Source organism: Gavialis gangeticus, unplaced genomic scaffold (assembly GCF_001723915.1).
Source record: "Gavialis gangeticus isolate Ggan-Ray unplaced genomic scaffold, GavGan_comp1, whole genome shotgun sequence".
Classification (NCBI taxonomy): Eukaryota; Metazoa; Chordata; order Crocodylia; family Gavialidae; genus Gavialis; species Gavialis gangeticus.
Window position 1 is genome coordinate 38,437,462 of NW_017729008.1, and position 18,422 is coordinate 38,455,883.

General features: G+C 42.6%; 1 protein-coding gene across 2 annotated transcripts in view; it reads left to right on the plus strand.

The window, feature by feature from the left end:
* The window catches only part of MKLN1 (muskelin 1), a 173,930-nt gene that overhangs the window by 41,206 nt on the left and 114,302 nt on the right, over positions 1-18,422 (plus strand). For both annotated transcript variants that reach the window (XM_019509617.1, XM_019509618.1), the window contains 4 exons: positions 5,522-5,664; positions 7,676-7,764; positions 13,022-13,131; positions 17,720-17,912. In XM_019509617.1, coding sequence (XP_019365162.1) covers positions 5,522-5,664; positions 7,676-7,764; positions 13,022-13,131; positions 17,720-17,912 — 535 coding nt within the window. The remainder of the gene's footprint in view (positions 1-5,521; positions 5,665-7,675; positions 7,765-13,021; positions 13,132-17,719; positions 17,913-18,422) is intronic.

Genomic DNA, 18,422 nt, shown 5'->3' on the forward strand with positions numbered 1-18,422 from the left:
AAAAAAAAACAAAAACCAAACAAACAAACCCAACCAAACCCACTCTGGCTGCTATATGCTGGGCCTGAGTAGAACAGGAAAACAATTATAAATTTACAGAGTAGATGGAGGGTTCTTTTCAAGAAGTTGAAAGCAAAAGAAATTGAAAGTGGAAGTCTAAAAACTCAGTGTACAGGTAAAACATCTGAAATACTGTCCTGTGGATTATATTTAGTAAAGGGGTTTCCAGCTATGTGGTTATGGTAGAGTTAAATGACTTGTGTGGCGTTGAGAGCCACGAGTTGATCATGAATGAGTGCCAGTGAAAGGAAATATGCATGACAGCTGTTTGTTCGGTTTGCGAAGCTAGATACCTTTCTTGATTCACTCTGGAAATAGAATGACCCAGAAATTATATGTGCAATAATAAACCTGTTATGTAGCAGGCTGTTCAGGCAGAAGATGGCTTAGCCCTCCCCTATTTTATACTAGCTCTGAGTTTACAGAGGAAATGTAAGAAATCAAGTTGATAGCATTGGAGACCCGACCTTTATTATAAAGAATTTTAATGGCTGTGGTTATCAGTCTGACTTGCCCGAATGTCTATACAGTGATGCTAATTCCTGTGCATGATTCTGGGTATTAAGGTTTAAAATAAAGCATGGGGTGTTTTGTTGTGGGGGTTTTGATTCAGTCTTTTATTACAAAAATAATCGGGTGGGTTTCTACACCTATAGCTGCAGCCCCTGACCTCCAGATGTAGAAATAAAAGCCACTTTATGTGCATTATTTTGTATCCCCACCCAACAAAATGTAGTCACCCCTGGGTTAACACAGGGCTGCTGTTTGAACAGCACTCAGTAAAGGCAAGAAAACTAGCACAGTGTGACAGTTTTAGTTTTGGAGATACCGGTTTGGGGTACTAGGGTAAAAGTATTCAGTCATGTCATTATTGGTAGCTTGTATATTTAAGTACGTGAACTCTCAGTTTCAAAAGAAGTTTGTGTCCCCAAGGATTCAAAACCAGTTTTGGTCTTCTGCCTTATCCCCGCTTTTTGTCTCCAAGATGAAGTGCACAGTTAAAAACGGAAAGGGGTTGATCTAAACTGTAAAACCTAACTAGTAAAAGACAGCTGACAGTAAATTTTACTACCATCCACAAAAAAAACCCAACCCAACAAAAAACAAACCCCAAAACATTTAGCACATGGTTATGGGCCAGACCTTCAAAAGAGGTCTGAATGCACCTCCCAGTATCACACTTATAGCCTGATCAGGCTATAAAAAAATCAATGCAATAAGCTCTGAAGGTACTGCAGTAATATGTATGACTCTGTTAAGCAATCTCTCTCTCTTTTTTTTTTTTTTTTTTTTTTTCTGAATTGCAATTTACTAGTGTGAAGAATGGTCCAGAGCTGCTGTCCTTTCAGGACTAATAATTTTTTCTGAACTCAAACTATGACACTAACACCCACATTCAGGGTTTTGCATAATAGCTGCCAGTCGGTTTCCAAATACCATCTGTCTTTTTTAGGGAACAAACATTTAATATATACACAAACATTTGTAAACAAGATTTGGACTGGTTTCGAATAGCTTCTATTTAATAAATCTATTGGGCATTCTGCCTATAGTTGTTTTTTATGCAGACTCCCCCTTTTATTGGTGTTATTATATAGCCTTCAGTAAAAGGGTTTTTCGGAACATGTGGTTTTATATTTGAGTACAAGATTATCCAACTGACAGCCCCTGAAGGGGTAAAGGCTCTGGGCTCCTGGTCTGGGTGCCACTCCCCTCTTTGCTTTCTTGCTGCTGCTGCTGCCAGAGTCCTCTAGTTTTTCCCTCCCTCCTCAAAACTTCTACAGCCTGCCACCACTCCTGGCAGTGGGGGAGCCCATGGATGCCGGGGCTGGAGTGGCTGCCCTTCACACTGCATCTGCGCATGGAGGGGGCCTACGCGATGCAGCATATCCATGCAGTGGGGTGCAGGGCATGTCGGGGTCTGGTGCAGGGGTGGGGGTGCATGATGTGGCAGGTGGCAATGCAGTGCAGCAGGGATAGGGAGGTAAATACCATTTAAAAAAATATCCGTTTAACCTCCTCCAATTATATCGTTTAATTGGTTAACCAATAGCTCATACCTAGTTTAGTGACCTCTGGCAGGAATGGCCCCAGCCCCTTGATATCTTCACCATGTGCCTGGCAGTGTGCAGGCCCCAGGCTGCTGGCAACAAGCGTGGTCAAGCCAGTAGTCATACTGTGGAGCCGTGGCTTCTCCTTGTCCCCCCAGGCAGGGGCTGGGGACCTCCTGGGGTCTGCCATGCCACTGAACTGGCCACCAGCTGCCAAGACCATGTGGACCCGACTGTGTACCAGGGTCCCCACACTAACCATGCCATGTGCAGGCTTCCATGGGGAAGCCCTGAAAAGAGAAGGCTGATGGATGTCATCCTCAACTTCGAGGGACCTCTTGGGACTGGATCCTGCTGCCATAGGGAGGGAGGTGCCAGGCCCCCCACAGGGATGTGGCAGGGTCTTCCCGCTACAGCAGTGAAACTCCTGGCCATAGGGTGGGTCTGCCTGGCTCACTGCAGCCTGGGCACGGTGATGGGCTCCATGCATCTCCTGCCATGCTTGTGCAGCCATGGCCCACCATAGGACCAGGCATCTCATTGCTGTGGCAGAAAGGGCCCACCTGACCCCTGTGGGTGGCCCAGCATCTCCCTTCCCATGGCAGCAGGACCCAGGCATGTGGTGGGGGTGAGGGGAAGCTGCGACTCTGCAGCCGGGCAGTGCATCCTAGTGGCTCAGGCAAGCCCGCTGCCTGCCAGGGGCCTGAGGCCCATGCAGTGTCAGGAGCACAGTGAGGGCAAGAGGGGCTGGGGCTGTTCCTGCTAGAGGTCACTAAATGTTAAGTGGTGGAAATATAATTATTGTTTAACCATTTAACTATTTACATCCCTAACTGGGGGGTGGGGCAGAGAGGTGGGAATTTGCATGATGTGCCTTGGAGCAGTGTATGGCCCACGCGGTATGTGGCTGGGGAGCGTGTGACCCCCCCCAGCCACTCAGAAATTGGGCAGCCCCGCTTCAGCACATGCCAGTATGTCCTGTTTTCTTATGAAGTCTGCTTGCTCAGTGCCTACAGCATGACTTCACTGCATGGGTTTGTTTTACCTGGATCCTTTAGGGCTTGAGAAGTATGGCAGCTCTTTAGCTCTTTTGCAAACACCTTGGGGAATTGCCACAGCAAAAATATCTGTAAATCTTCTTAGGCAGCAGCCACTGCAGTCCAAAAAATGGCAACTCAGTTTTCTGCTTTCAGTGACGTTGGGAATCCATAGCCTCTATGCAAAGGGGGACATAATTGAAACACCACCTTTGTAGCAGGTGTGGGTCTAGCTTTTTCAGGGTTAGCCACTGAGTCCAGACGACTGTCTTCTGCTCTTTCATTTTATAGTGTTCCCCCTTTGAGGTCGGATGGCCTCTGCTCTCAGATGGTGAATGAATGTGTAGAAGCAGCAGGGCTCATTTTGAAGTTGTGCAGAGGATGGCTGTCTAAGCTATCTTGTAGCTTGTGTACTCTGCGCCTCTTGATGTACAAGCCTTTCTAATTAAGTTGGTCTGTCTTCTACTGTGCACATATGCTGAATCCAGAGGATTCAGCTAAAATCTGTCTCCTTCCCATGGCTTTGTTTTTTATTTTAATGCCAAATCCAAATTCTTCACTGCAAGCTTGGGAGCTGAACTTTTGAATATATGTGAAAGGTTTTATCTTAACCTTAGCATCAGGCTTGAAACCCTTTAAACTCCCTCAAGACAGTTTCAAATCTTAGTGAAGTTGATTCATCCCTTCACCTTTCTGAGGTAAATCTGTACAATAAGTAACTTTTGGCATTGGAGCTTTGCAGAATCAAATTTAAGTTTTCTCTGTTGCTTAGGCACTGTTAAATCACACAGGACTTGGTGCTCTTGCACACAGCTTTCTACTTTTAGCTTGCCCTGTGCCACCTCCTTCAGCTTGCCCTCCATCCTTTCCATGCCTGAAGCAGTTAGTTTGCTTCAATAGTGCTGTATCTGTAGTTGAAGGTGCTTGAGGATCTTTGACATGCAAATATACCAAATTTGCTTTTACTAGAAAGGGCTTTTATTGGAATCTGGCATTGAGAAGGCTTTGCAGAGAGCCCATAGTCTCTTGGGGGGAATGCCATGTCTTCAGCTTGCATCATGCCCAGGTTTGCATATAATCCAGGTGGAATGGCTTGGTGCATTCTTTTATCCTTAATTACTAATTAACATCTTATATTTTGACTTGGCGTATTGTTGTATTGCTTAATTGTTAAAATAGCTGAAAAATGCAAACTGCAAGCTTTTTGTTTGTGTACTCAGCATGCATTTCTCGTAGAGGCATTTATGCAGCAATTTTGTTGGCAAAAACCCTTACTTAACTCTTTTTCTTTCTAAATTGGAATTGTGTATTGCAGTAACATCTAAAGGTCCTACCAGAATCCTGTTGTATTAAATGCTATAAAACACACAGTAAGAACCAGTCCCTGTCCTGAAAAGATTACAGTTGTTACCAAACAAACAAACCAGTTGATTAACCTGCTGTGACATTGGCTTGGTACAGGTATTAGGGAGTTGCAGCAAAAAAGACAAAAGGCTGGATAGTGGTGAAGGATGAACCGTCTCTGGATGGGGTCGTTCTAAATCAAGATTAAGGCATGTCTACAGGGCAGTTCTAGCAAGAACTAACATTGCAGCTACTTGTGCTATACCTCCTTTGCAAATAGATTCAAAACAGTCTTTCTGGCAACTTCAGGAAGCAGCCAGAAAGCAAACAAAATGTTGACCCCTTTCACGCTGTACATAGAGGGACGTCTATGCCCAGTAGGCAGTTGAAAGGAGTAGCTCACACTCTGCAAGTCTCCCTGTAGCCTGGAAGCCCCCCTTCACTCCCCATAAACGATTAAATGACTGAGTCTTATTTGATGTATATAATATGCATTTGGTTCCCATGTTGTAAACCAAACTTTGCATGTTGTGGAAGATAACTTCCTTTGTCAAATCAGAGGTAAAGTGGTAGTCTTTGGGAGGAACTGCAAGTATGGCCCAGCCTGTTGCAGATGGGATTCAAATGCATTGCTAATGTGTGACTTGAAGCCGAACTAGTGCAGTCTTCTGGATGTGAAAAGACTCTCTCGGAGGGAACCTGTGTGGTTCAAGGGCTCTTCACCTAGATTAGGCTGTTTGGACCTGACTCTTTCTGTTTGGGTAGATTTCTTTAAAAGCCGTACTTCCTAATACTGCTGGGTTTTTGGTTGTAGCCGTGTTGGTCTAAGGACATAGTACTTCCTAATATGCGTTCCAAGTTGCCTTGGATATAAGTGGGAACAATATAATTTAGGGTGTCAAGTTAAATTGCTCTCCAGCTTTGATTTACCTTTTTAAGGCTATAATGTTCTTCCTCTCCATATTCTCTAAAGCCTTTGCTTTAACACTTAGTCATTCTCAGTTTTCTCCCCCCACCTTGTTTCTACAGTATTTGATACTGAAGCTTGAAAGACCTGCCATAGTCCAAAGTATCACATTTGGCAAATATGAGAAAACTCACGTTTGTAATTTAAAGAAGTTTAAAGTCTTCGGTGGGATGAATGAAGAAAATATGACAGACCTCTTATCCAGGTAAGAGATGCTTTCATCAAATATGTCAGTGTAAATCAGAGGCTAGACCAAAGCTAGACCAAAATGCACTTATTTTCCTTTGCTCCCAAATGGACGCACAGCTAACTGTGCAATAAAGCTGCAGTAAGCCTGCAAGTAGCTGCTCACGGGGTTCCAGGCCCTATGAAAATGACTGTAATAAGATAAAGGACAGAGTATACATCCCAAAACTTGCTTCGGGAGACCTTCTGTACTTGCTCTACCCCCAAAGGATCTATGAAGAGTGAACTCCTGGGAGCTTTGGAGGAGCTGGGAGCATGGTTTAAAATTCATGGTCTGAGATTTCTTTTTTCTGCCTGTTTTAAGATGCAACTCACATTTGGTCTGCACTGATGGAAGGCTTTAGCATAGCTCTGTAGCAGTATGAATAATAAATGTTTTAGTCTGCCTTGGTACAGAAGCACCATTACAACTGTACAGGTCTGAATTAGTTACCTGCTTTACTCTTTGATGGACAGATCAAAGGGCAGAATACAAAACTCAATTCTTTCTTTTGCTGTAATCTGTTTCTGTGGCCCAGTGATGCACGTTCAATGGAATATAGCCATCTGGCAATTTTTTAGGTTTTTATTTAGAGCTTCTGAATGCTCGTTCAGATACGTTTTTTTTGACAAGAAATGAGCAATCTCTTGCTTCATTGAAAAGGAGTCAGAAAAATGTTTAGGGTGTAGAGTGTAGCCATGCAGAAGGAGCCAGTGTTGATTTGGAGGCTAGAAGGAAGAAGGCCCCTGGTGAGCATTGCTAATCTGTTGAATTGGCATATGTCTGTTGGCTCACTTTCTCAGTTACCCATCCCAATGTGACATGAATCTAGTGTAGATATCGTGCAAAACCATGCAGAGACTTGTAGCCTGTTGGGGGCTGGAAACCAAAGTAACTCTGGGTATGCCAATTTATCAACTTTAAATTGGTGCCACTTCAGTGCTAGAGTGGGGGGATTTGATGCAAGGGAAGTGATGAAATACTGTGTCTTCTTACATACCGCACACACCTTGTTTTGTGAAGGTAGAACACAGAAAAAGATTTTTCCAGACTCTTTCCCGTCACAGCCTTGGCTCTCCATGGCTAAATGCTGACTGCATGCAGACGGGATAGAGTCCCATCGTTAGCATCATTCACCTTCTTGCTGCAGTAGCATGGCTACGGATTTAACCTTTGTCACAGCTGCTGCTGAATTTGGTAGTGGCTGCAACAAGGGTTAAACCTGCAGCTGTGCAATTGTAGTAGGAGGATGAATTATGTTGATCATGGGACTCTACCCCACCCTTTGCATGCATCTTGGAAGTGAGCAGCGCCCCCTGGAGCCATTTCAGCATCCCCATGCCTCCATTTTGGTGCAGAAATCATCTTCCCTGCTGAATACATACAGCCCAGTTTTGGAGGGCTATTTTTTTTTTGGGTGGGGAGGAAGGTGCCTGTGGTATGCAAGTAAATACGGTACTTTACTATCTGCCAGTTCATCCAGCTATGTTCAGATATTCAATTTTTAATGAAAAACATATATTTTTTGGATGCTGTTGCCTTCTTTATACTTTGATAAAACTGGATTCAGTATATTTTAAAAACTGAAACCAAAAGGTAACACTTGGCATCTTGCATAACACTTCATCTGAGAATCAGCAAGCCCAATTAATTCTTGTGAGGTAGTTGTAGCTCCATCTTACAAAAGGGAAGGATGAGGTTGGTTGGTTGGTTTGTTTTAGGAGAAGTTAGCTGTCTGAGTCGTGCAGCGAGTTGAGCACAGAGAAGCAGAATAGCTCTTCTAACTCAGATCCGTCCTCAGACAGACAATGCTGCGTCCCAGGGAGGTAAAATGGTGGCTAGTAATCCAGGCGTTGGTCCAGCATGCATACTTGCAGTTCATAATAAAATGAGACGAGCATCACATTTCAGGCATGACCTAGATTTCGTTTACTAGCTAGTTCTAAAATACGAGGTAAGATTTAGTAACCTTATTTATTTTTTCCCACAGTGGCTTAAAGAATGATTATAACAAAGAAACATTCACCTTGAAGCATAAAATTGATGAACAGATGTTCCCCTGTCGATTCATTAAGATAGGTAAATGCATTTTTTCAGCATTCTGAGTAGAAAATAATCTCCTCTTATACTGGTGCCAGTCTTGGCACTTGTGGCTACGTTGTACTCAGGCAAAGTATCCAAAATAGCTGTTCCATTTCGTGATCTCTAGGCTGGTTAGATTGGAACACAGGGAAGCCCTGTTACCAGGGAATAATAGCTTGATATTTTAAATCCTATGGACTGAAAGCACAGTACAGTGAATTGAAGAAATGCAATTGTCTTAGCCAAGTAATATTGCTGGAGGAGCTATTTATGGTCATATAATAGGTTACTGTGCAAAGCTTTAAAAACAAAACAAAATAAAAACCTCATATGCTGGTAAAAAGTTTCAGCACTGATTTGCCTTGGAGTTTTAAAGAAAATGGTTAGCTTTGTTCCCAAAGCTAGCAGCATGGGTGCCAAACTGCATTGGCCTTTCTTGGCTCTTCCCCACCCCCTTCTCTTGCCTCTTTTGCCTTAACCATGACTATAAAGTAAGTACGTAAGGGCAAGGGGAGTTCAGTCCCCATGATGTACTGAGTCACTCTGGTGAGCCTGCCAAGAGGTATGCCAGTTGTACTGTGGGTTTTTTCTTTTTCATTTTGGGATGCAAGCATGAGTCAACTGGGAAGAAGACTTGAGTTGCTTCCTCCTTTCATGTAGCTGTACCCCACAACACGCCAATTATCACACCACAACACTTGGCCACTGAGCTTGGCTGAACTTCATCTAATGATACGGAGGTTGAAGACTCCAGCTTTACTAACTTTGTGAGCTATCTAGTCCCTCCGGAGCAGTTGAAGAAATACTTGTTTGGTAGTAACTCTTCTTTGATAGGAGAACTAGAAGAGATATTTCAGAAAAAATGGAGGAATGAGGCAGTTTTTTAATTTGCAAAAGTTAAACTTCCAAAGACAGTCTTGGGTGTCTTATGCCCCGCAAGTAGAGTTCCTGCTTCTCTCTCGGCATGATGTGGCTGAGACTGTCTGGATGGAGCTTCTCTTGGAGCCCATTAGAGCCGCTCCTAACCCCCTCCAAGATGTCCCCGCGCCAAGGGAAGTGAATGTTTTGAGAGGGGGGTGGGGAAAGGTGACAGTAACTCCCGTAAAAGTAGAAAATGTCTCATTTGTCATATTCTTTTACAATTTTTCTTGGCAATGCAATCTGCAAAATTTGACTTTGAGATATGTAAACCAGCAGAAGAGTAAATAAAATAAGGTTGAACACCTTGGTAAAGCCATTTTGGCCTTACGTGTGGTTAGACTTAACTATTTTAAGTTGCAGGACCCTGTTACCTTACTTCAGCCTGTGACTGGTCAGTGGATTTGATAGCAAATACCTTTTAATAACCAAAAGGGGTAATATTTGCTTTTAAAAGTGTGTGTGTGTATGAACTGAAATATAAATACGATGTCCTAGTATTGTCATGTTATAAGACACGGTGGCATCTTTAGATGTGTTGGAATGATTTAGTGATGATTTATTGGGTCATGCTTATGTAGTTTTGCTATCAATTTGGAGGCTGTAATAGCCCAGTCACAAATGCAATAAGAGTGTCTACAAATTTTCCAGAGTGTGCATTTGCAGCTGCTTGTGTACTGGATTTATCCTTTTTGGGAGTGGCCACTTTGCATTTTTTAATATTTACCACCATATGTGCTACAGGGTGGTGTTAATAGCTATTGATATCAAACCTGAGAATTTTTACGCTGGGCTATCAGAGGATGCACTTGCACCTTGAATTGTGTGGAGCAGTGCATTTGACAAAATTTAATTAAGATGAACAAAAGACTCTTCCAAATCTGTGTGTGGCATGGGACCCTTGAATGAATGCAGTAGCTAGTATTCTGAATAGTAGAAAATGTTGACTCCAACAGTCTCAATATATCAACAAGGCTTTTCAAAGCAAGTTCAAGGCATCTCATTCCATTTGAGATCTGTCATTCTCAGCCCCTATTTTCTGTAGTCTGCTGATGCTGAAGACCAAGGGCAAGATCCTGTTCCACCTAAGTGCCCAAGTATGAACCTATTCCACCTGGATTGGGTCCCTGAAGAGCAGTGGATACATGAGGTGGATGGGTCCTCCTCCTTTTTTCATTTTTGTGTCTTAAGACTGTGTTATTCCCAAGTCAGAAGGAAAGTAGGGGGAGGTTGGTGCCTTGGAGCCTGACTGGTTCAGGGAGGTGTGAGTTTTGTAGGCCACAGTCTACCTTATTGGGTGCTGTGTTGTTCCCTCTTTTCCCCTGTTACAGTTAAGATGACGGTGTAATAAAAGTAGGTGCGTTAACTGGTTCTGGGGACTTGTGGGCTATTCCAATCCATTGTTGTCTAATGCATGGAATAGGAACTAACCCCAGGTATGAGACATTTTGCTACTTTGGCAACTTCAGATCAAAAATCATTGAGCCACCTTTGACCTATCTGCGTGAAGGGTGGATTATTTTGCCATTCAGAAAATTGCTTTTTTTTTAAAGATCTTTTTATGCTCAAATACATTTACAGTTGGCTTTTACTTTTTAAAATGGAACATTGGATGTGCACATATACTGAATGTGTGCTTTGCTGTGGCTGAAGAAGCTGAACTTGAAAGGCTATAGCGGGGTCAGCAGCGTTTTTGGGCAGAGTGCCAAAAACACTTGTAACCTCAACTTGTAAGATGTTGGCATGGCAGGGGAGCCACGAGTGGCCCAATCTTCGTTGTGGCAGTGCAACCACAGCCCTTTCCCCGAGGCACACGAGTATCAAGCAAAATGCCTTCCCATGCCATGCTCTGGCACGTGTGCTGGGGGTTGCCTACCCCTGGGCTATAGGTATCCAAAATTATGCCTAGAGCATATGCCCTTACATATGCAGCACTTAGGGTCTGATTTTTCCTTTCTTTCCATTCTCCCTCCCTCAACATTTGCACAGAGTATGTTAAGCAGGTATAGCGTGATTGGGATATCTAGCCTCAAAACACTTGAGGTTGCTTTTTTTTTAATCTGGTCTTTAATCTTTCTGATTACTGCTCAACATCTTTTTTGCCCTGGTAATACTTTAAATTTAGCTCTTAGTTCAGTGGTAAATATAATTGATGTCACTGTTACACCATTAGTTCCAACTGGAAATGAGCGCGCTATGGTAGTGTTGCACAGCTTCTGTAAGAAGAAAGTAAATTGTGCTTGTGCTGTTCTGATTTGAAGCTCAGTTTTGCATCCTCTTTATTCCTCCCATCCAAAGTCTGCGCGAGGAAAAACTTGTGCATCAGCTGATTAATTCAAGGACTGATAGTGACTGGAAGGGCATAGCTAGAAGTTATGTGAAGATTACCAATACTGCAATGGGATCCTCACAAATAGCAAGTAAAGATCCTCTGTTTCTGCATTTCCCGCATCAGCCTTTGCACTGTGTTTATTTTTGACATCTGTTCATTAGTTCTGATTTGAGATAGGGCTGTCATTTAAACTCCCTATTTTTAGTACCGTAATTTCTTGAAACTGATCTGGTATGAATTTCTTATGGTTGCAATCTCCCTACCCAATCATGCAGTTAAAAAATAAAAAATCCAAACTACTTGGATGAGGATGTGAAGCCTCAGTGATTTGAGCACTGGTCTTCCCAGGGGGAATTTGGCTAGCACCCTGGGGTCGATGCTTTTATTCTGAAGAGTGCAATAGCAATACTTGCTGCAACTGGTGACATGTAATTATATCATAAAAAATGATGAAATTCTACCTTTGCTCACTAATGTGATGAATGGGACGGGAGTCCTCTTTCTCTGGTATGTCTACACCGTTCAGATAAGCACAGAAGAGGTGGTATATAGCACAGAGTCCTCTGTCTTGTTAATGTGCTGAGTTCTGCGTACCTACACCATTGTTTTATGTGTATTGGATCTGCCTACAGACCTTTTGTTTTAGAGGTAGCACCTGAGATGCCTCAGATTTTATAACAAACATAACTTTTTGTTACCTTTGTTGCTTTTAATTTTTAAAGGAACATTTGTTAAAATTAGTCAAAATAGTTTAGGCCCTTAAGCAGTTTTGTTGTAGCTGTAAAACTAAGAAGCTTGAAAAATAAGAACATGAAATAAGGAAATAACCGGTGCAGTGCTTCACATGTCCTAAGGGGAAGTTTTTTGGGTCAATCCTTTTAAGCTTTCTCTATACTTGTGGGCTTGAGCATAGCATCATGGTTCACTTGCAGCTGCAGCAATTCTCCAGATGAAGAGTACTAGTGAGAGAGATGGTTACCATTTGTTTGGGTTGTGATGGCCCAAGAAGTACCCTAAACGCTCTGTCCAATGACCTTATACCTTGGGTGTTAGAAATGGGGTAGAAGAGAAGAGTAGTCTTATTCTGGGCCTTTTAAAGTAACAGTTTGTCCTTGCTGGTAAGCAAAAGAGGAAATAAAAGTAACCAAATAAAACTGTATTGGTTTCATTGGTTAGAATATTGTATTTGGTGGTTTAAAAACTAGGAAAGGGTGCAACTTACTCCCTGCGGTTTCCAACCTGATACGGCAAATCCGGGAATACAAAATATCCAGTCTAACATCCTGCCCCTTAGCCAACTAACATTTCACTCCAGTAACAGATTTAGAAATAAAGGAGACCGCTGCCATAATCAAGTACTGCCTGTACTCTGCAGATATAACTCAGATCCATGTCAGGGTGTTGCCATTTGACCTACTGTAGTTCGTTTCCACCAGTCTGAACTGTTTAAGTCTGTGGGAGCATATTTCATTCAAAGATTTTGCTGCCTTGGGGTGTAGGCAGGCATAATGATTGTATTGATATCAGAGGCTACTGATTTGGGCTATTACCATGCGACTTATGCCTATGTGGTTCTGTAGCAAACGTAGCAAAACCACTGCAACATTGACCCTTCTTTTTTTGGGGGTCAGGGTTTAGGATGATTTAGGCAGTGTGCACCGCTACAGCAACACAGAGGTAGCAGCTGCTATATGCTTAAAAGAAACATTGCCCCCACCCCCTTTTAACTAAACTGTGTCTGCATCCACTCTTCCCAGTGTAAACTGTTTTCAGTAGCAGTTTAAGGATATTTATCTGGTAGAATGTCTGAACTTAAATAAAAGCAATAACCTAAAGCTTGTACATAAAGAGTTTGTTTTTATTTTTCCTAAAACTAAAATGCATTACCTTAAATTAGGTTTATAGGTCTGAAAAATAAGGCATCGAATGCTTGACGCTTTCTCTTTTTCTCTTTTTCTCTTCCTCCCCCCTACCCCTTGCCCCTTCCCTCCCATCCTCCTCCAGTTCCACTCTTATCATGGGGGCCTAGCTTCAATTTTAGCATCTGGTATGTTGAGCTCAATGGTATTGATGATCCAGATGTGGTCCAGCCCTGTCTCAACTGGTACAGCAAGGTAGGTCTGCATATCAGAGTAATATTTACTTGAATGTCAGGTGCCATTGTCAAAGTGTGCACCATTACTTTTCTGTTCCTTGGGTATCTGCTAGGGAATCATGGGGGAATGGGGGTGGGAATTTGGAGAAACACAAATGAATCCATTTAAAACTGTCTGTCTTAGTTTTTTAATGACTTTTTATTGTGAACAGCTCTGGAGTTTGAGAGCAGAAGCTGCAGTTCTTAAATAATGCTGCCCCCCATGTCCTCCCATTGAGTGATATGTTTATCCTAAGTACAGTTTTTCCAGGGCTTTGTAGATCATCTTTAATGGAATAGAAGTTTACATTTAAGCAGGTCGAGTCCAATGTTGTTTGTCCTTCACAAGTAAACTTTTCCTTACTGTATATTGTGGCATTTGCATGCTGTATAGTAGGAGGGAGATTTCTTGAGCACTTGGGCAGATGCTGTTATATTGCAAATGTTTGGAAAATGTCTGTGCACATGTGTTTGCAAGCTCCTTCAAAATAACTGTTAACAGTCCAAATTAAAATCTGTGGAACTTCCCCTCCCAGCTGCTCCCTTTCTTTTTAGTAGGTTGTGGAAAAGACCGCGCTGCAATCACTACCTGCTTAGTTCAGCCGTAAACCGTGTTGCTCTCTTGGACTGCAAATGGCATTTCAGATCTTATTTTGCCTGACAGACTTTTTTCCCCCTTGTCAGCTCAAAAAGAACATTTTGCCTCCGAAGTGTGATCTTATTTGGCCTAGGGAGATGCATGGCTCTCTTGCTGTGGGAGAGAATAACTTGAGGTGCCCGTAAAATCTGATTGCCCACTTCTGGGCAAGTGCCCTTACTACCAGGCCATGGGGGTAAGCTGTAGTGAGAGTTGCCTTCACCCCTCCTCTTGGAGCTGGGCCACTGGCTGGAAATAATGGGTCCCAAAGGAGAACGAGCAAGGACGAGCCTATCTGAAGCCCAGTAAGGAAGGAGGAAGGGAGCCCTGGGTTCGGGCCTGGTCTGACTGCTGTCTGTGCATTTATCAAATGACTCTTATTAATGCAAAATGCATAATCAGCATTGGGAATAGGGGCCCGAATCTTTTGTCTAAGCCCTTGAGGATTTAGGATGACTCATGTTTTCCAGAATGGAACTAGATCGCACCCAAACATAAATGGAGTTGACCCATCCAGGTGGTTCTGGATGACTTGTGAGCAAGAAGGTGTAGCCCAAGTCTAACTGCCTGGGTCAGAGTGGAGATGCATGAGGAATCTGGATTTGGAAGCGGTTTATGGCTGCTGTGTGTTGTGGAAAAGGATTATACTTGGTAATTAAGGGCATTTTTACATGTGTTGTGGGATGTGGTGCCGGTCCTTTTAATTAGCAAGCTGCACTAATTAAAAGTGCGTGCGTGTCATGCGTATCAGTGTTGCTGTGCTGAAAAAATGATGGGGCGCTTTGAACAAGAGCTCATCAAACATGTTTTATTTCAGAGCGCCCCACTGCCATTTTTTATGCACAGCAACGCGCGGCGACACTGATGCACACGACGTGGAAGGTGGCCGGAGCGCAGCAGTGCTCCAGCAGACTTGGTTAATTGAGTCTGCTCCGATGCAGTGGATTTCCAGTGCGTCGGAGCAGGCCCTGCACATCTGTGTAAGAGCCCTTAAATGACCCAAAGCTGCTTAAATCGCACTTGGGTATCCCGGCCCCAGATCCTGTTCCACCTCTTAAGTTTTCATCTTTCAAAAAAAAAAAAAAAAATGTCTTCCTAAAATTCCTTGTCCAGTCAAATTCCAGTTTCCTCTAGCCCAGTGTTGTAGGTAACAGATTTCAGCAAGGAAGGTTGTGGCACCTTTTTATTTGAAACCCAGGGATGCCTACAGGTGTGTTTCCCATAGTTCGAGCCAGTTGTCACATTTGACCAACAACTGATTAAAGATTAAAACTCCCTAGATTTTGGACCTCTTCAGCTGAAATGGCTTACTCATCAACCATCCCCAGTGCTACACTGGAGACTTCCAGGCCTTTTGCAAAACAGCTTCCAACATGGGAGACAAGTAATCCTCTTTTTTATACGTATATCACGGATTCTGCAGGGCTGTAGATTGGAGCTGAAAGTGCACCAAAAAATAGCAAATGGCAAAAACAGCATGGCTAGTGGCAGTTGAAAGAGTCTGCAGTGCAACTCATTAAGTGGCTGCCATGGTTAAAATGCAGCCTACCCCTGGCTATTGGGTGGGAGGAGAGGCGTTGTTGAAAGAACAACCTCAGAGCACTTACTGACCTTCCTCTGATGCACGTGTGGCTCCTGTTCTTGTTCATGGGCTTGCTAGTGAATAGCAGAACACCTTCAGATTTAAGACAACCCCCTAATAATTAGATTCTGTATATGGAAAATTTATAAATTTGTTATAATTTTCCATGTATAGAATCTAATTATTGGAAGGTTGCCTTAAATTTGTCGTGGCCCCCCCAAGGCTGGGGGTCAGGTGGTGTGGCTTCTGGGTTTGGGTGTGTGGGGGAGGGGCAGTCTGACTCCCACCCTTTTCCCCTTACCTCACCCCGTATCCACCCCTGTCACCACCCGCCACTGACCTGTGCCTCTTGGCATCTTGCCTGCCCCATGCCTGTCCTTCTTCAGTGCCTGTGCCTTTCCTCCTCCCCTCCCCATTTACTGGGGTGAGGAGCCCCATCTTGGAGTTGAATAAATACAGTACTTATTTGAAGTCGACTGCATATTTGACATCATTCTTTTTTGTTAAGTATTAAGAAATTAAGGGAAACCAAGTCTACCACTGTTGATCATTGCCCGTTTGAGCCCGGCTATGCATAATTAGTGCTGTTTTAAAGCACTTGGGAGTTATGGTAGGCTATCCAAAGGAGGATGGGGATGCAGTCTTTGCACAGAAGAATCTTGCAGTCTCAGGAGGCAAGCATTGTATTACAGATTGCAGGCAATGAGATGTTTAATATGCTCCTGGATTTTGCCAACACGAACTTTACTGTGCTGCATTTTCTTTTTTTAAACAAAAAAATTGTTCTTGGGCACATTGCTTTTGTAAATACAAGCAAACAAAATTAGCATCCAACGTTCCCATTAGACTGTGAGCCAGATCTAACAAAATCATTAATTTATTCAATGGAGACTTAGTTTCGTGACTAAAGTAAGAAAGCTTAATGCACTCCAGTCTGGCCTTTATTACGGGTAGGCGGCCGTCCTTTCATTTGCTGCTGTTTGCATTGAGTGGTTTGAACCTTAAAGCCAGGCAGCTTTTACTGTGGTACTAAGCATATTTACTTAAAAATTTTAAATGGTATGCTAACTGTTCAAAATCATGCCCCTCTTTTCATTTGCATATCTAGTGATACTGTGAAACTCTGCCCTTTGCTGTCTTGGCAAACTCTTTTGTCATTCTGACATTTTTATTGGCCCAAGTCCTTGCTTTCTCTTCCAGTTAGCAAAACGCCTGTCACCGAATTTAATACTCCCAGCTTATTAAAAATATCTAATGTCACTGTCCCTTCCAAGTTTCCAAAATGTTTGTCAAATTTTATCTTGCTCTAGGCGTTTTGAAGGAAATGATATTTATGTATAGTTAAACCAATGTTAGCTGCTAAAAAAAGGCTTATTTTAAACATCATCTCCTTTTACCTGTTTTAAAAGAAACAAAAACACTGGTGTATAATCATGATCACGAATAAAAATCTTCCCAATCCAGTTCGATCAAAGTGGGCAACGTATGTTAATGCTAAAGAATTACGGTTGGGTTGTTGTTTTGTGTTTTTTTTTTTAAAGAGCCTATGAGATTTAGGAGTGTAACTTGGAGCTCCAGTTCTGCTGACTTTTAGCTCCTAGAAAATCCCTAACATCCATCCCCTCTAATCTTTTTATCAAATTCATTATTATTTATTACTTTGTTTTTGAGCCTTCTAACTCTCTGTGAGACTCAGACATGTCCAGACCATGGTGTCATAAGCCTGCACAATCAGATAAGAGGTGGGCAGCATTGGTATACCTGAGACATGACATGATGTTGATATTTGAGGCGTGGTGGGATAGTTTTGGCAAGTGCGTTAGGAACTGCTGATATATTTACACAAGACAGCTGAGGGTTTGAGGTTGTGAATTGTCATTCTTTCTGTATCCACTTCCAAGTGGTGGTGGCTGGTGGTTGTTCCCTGTGTATGCTCCTGTTTTCTTACTCCTTCCCTATGCTCCTAGAGAAGCAGTGACCCACTTACTATTCTAAAGTACCTTGTTACATAATTTGATCGTATGACACTTACATAACATTTGAGCGAAGGCTATTTCCTGGCTTCTTTCTGTGTTTTATGCAGACTTGTGCAACAAGGCCAAAGAGGCAAAATGTACCGATAACAATGTTGGAGATTTGGTACTGTGACACTGTTATCACCTCTTGTGCATTTTCATCAAACGAAATGGTGTTAACTAGCAGAAAACTCATAACATGAAATAGTAGGTGCCAGGGAAGTTTGTAGTTTCAGTGGGCGAACCTTGTAAACAGAATGAAGAATTTAACGTCTGCAGTGTAAGCAAAGGAAAAAAATCTACCCTTCTCATAGGTTTTCTTGTGTTCCAGTAGTACCGTGAACAGGAAGCCATTCGCCTTTGTCTAAAGCACTTTCGTCAGCACAACTACACCGAGGCTTTTGAATCGCTGCAGAAGAAAACCAAGATTGCATTGGAGCACCCTATGTTGACAGATCTGCACGACAAACTAGTGCTGAAGGGAGACTTTGATGCTTGTGAAGAACTGATAGAAAAAGCAGTCAATGGTAGGTGAAGCAAGGAGGTACGCTGGCTTGAATCCTGCTGAAATATCAATGTTCCCTTTTGGATAGTAAAATGATGCATAATAATATTAAGCAAGTAGCTGTTAAATATTTAAAATGCATTGCCTTATCAACCTTTTTGTTTTAAATGTAAGTGTGCTCTACGTGAGGAAGGTTAAAGTTGTCAACCTTGACATCTTCCTTATTACCATTGCTTTGGGGAACCTCAGGGGTGTACAAAATGCTTCACTAGGTCTCTGATCCAAAAAGCTGACTTGGCAAAGTCAAATGTAATGCTCAGGGAACACCATAGAGAAGATGAGGTGATTTAGGGAAGTACTAAGACAAGACTTCAGTAAGATTATGCAATTATCCAAAAATTGTATGTTATCCATGGCTTTTGTTTTAAATTCACTTCTAAAATATTGTGTGCCCCCCCCACCCCATGTGTTGTACAAAAAAAAAAAAAAAAAAAAGTTGGAAAAGAGAAACTATATGACTTTTTTTCCCATG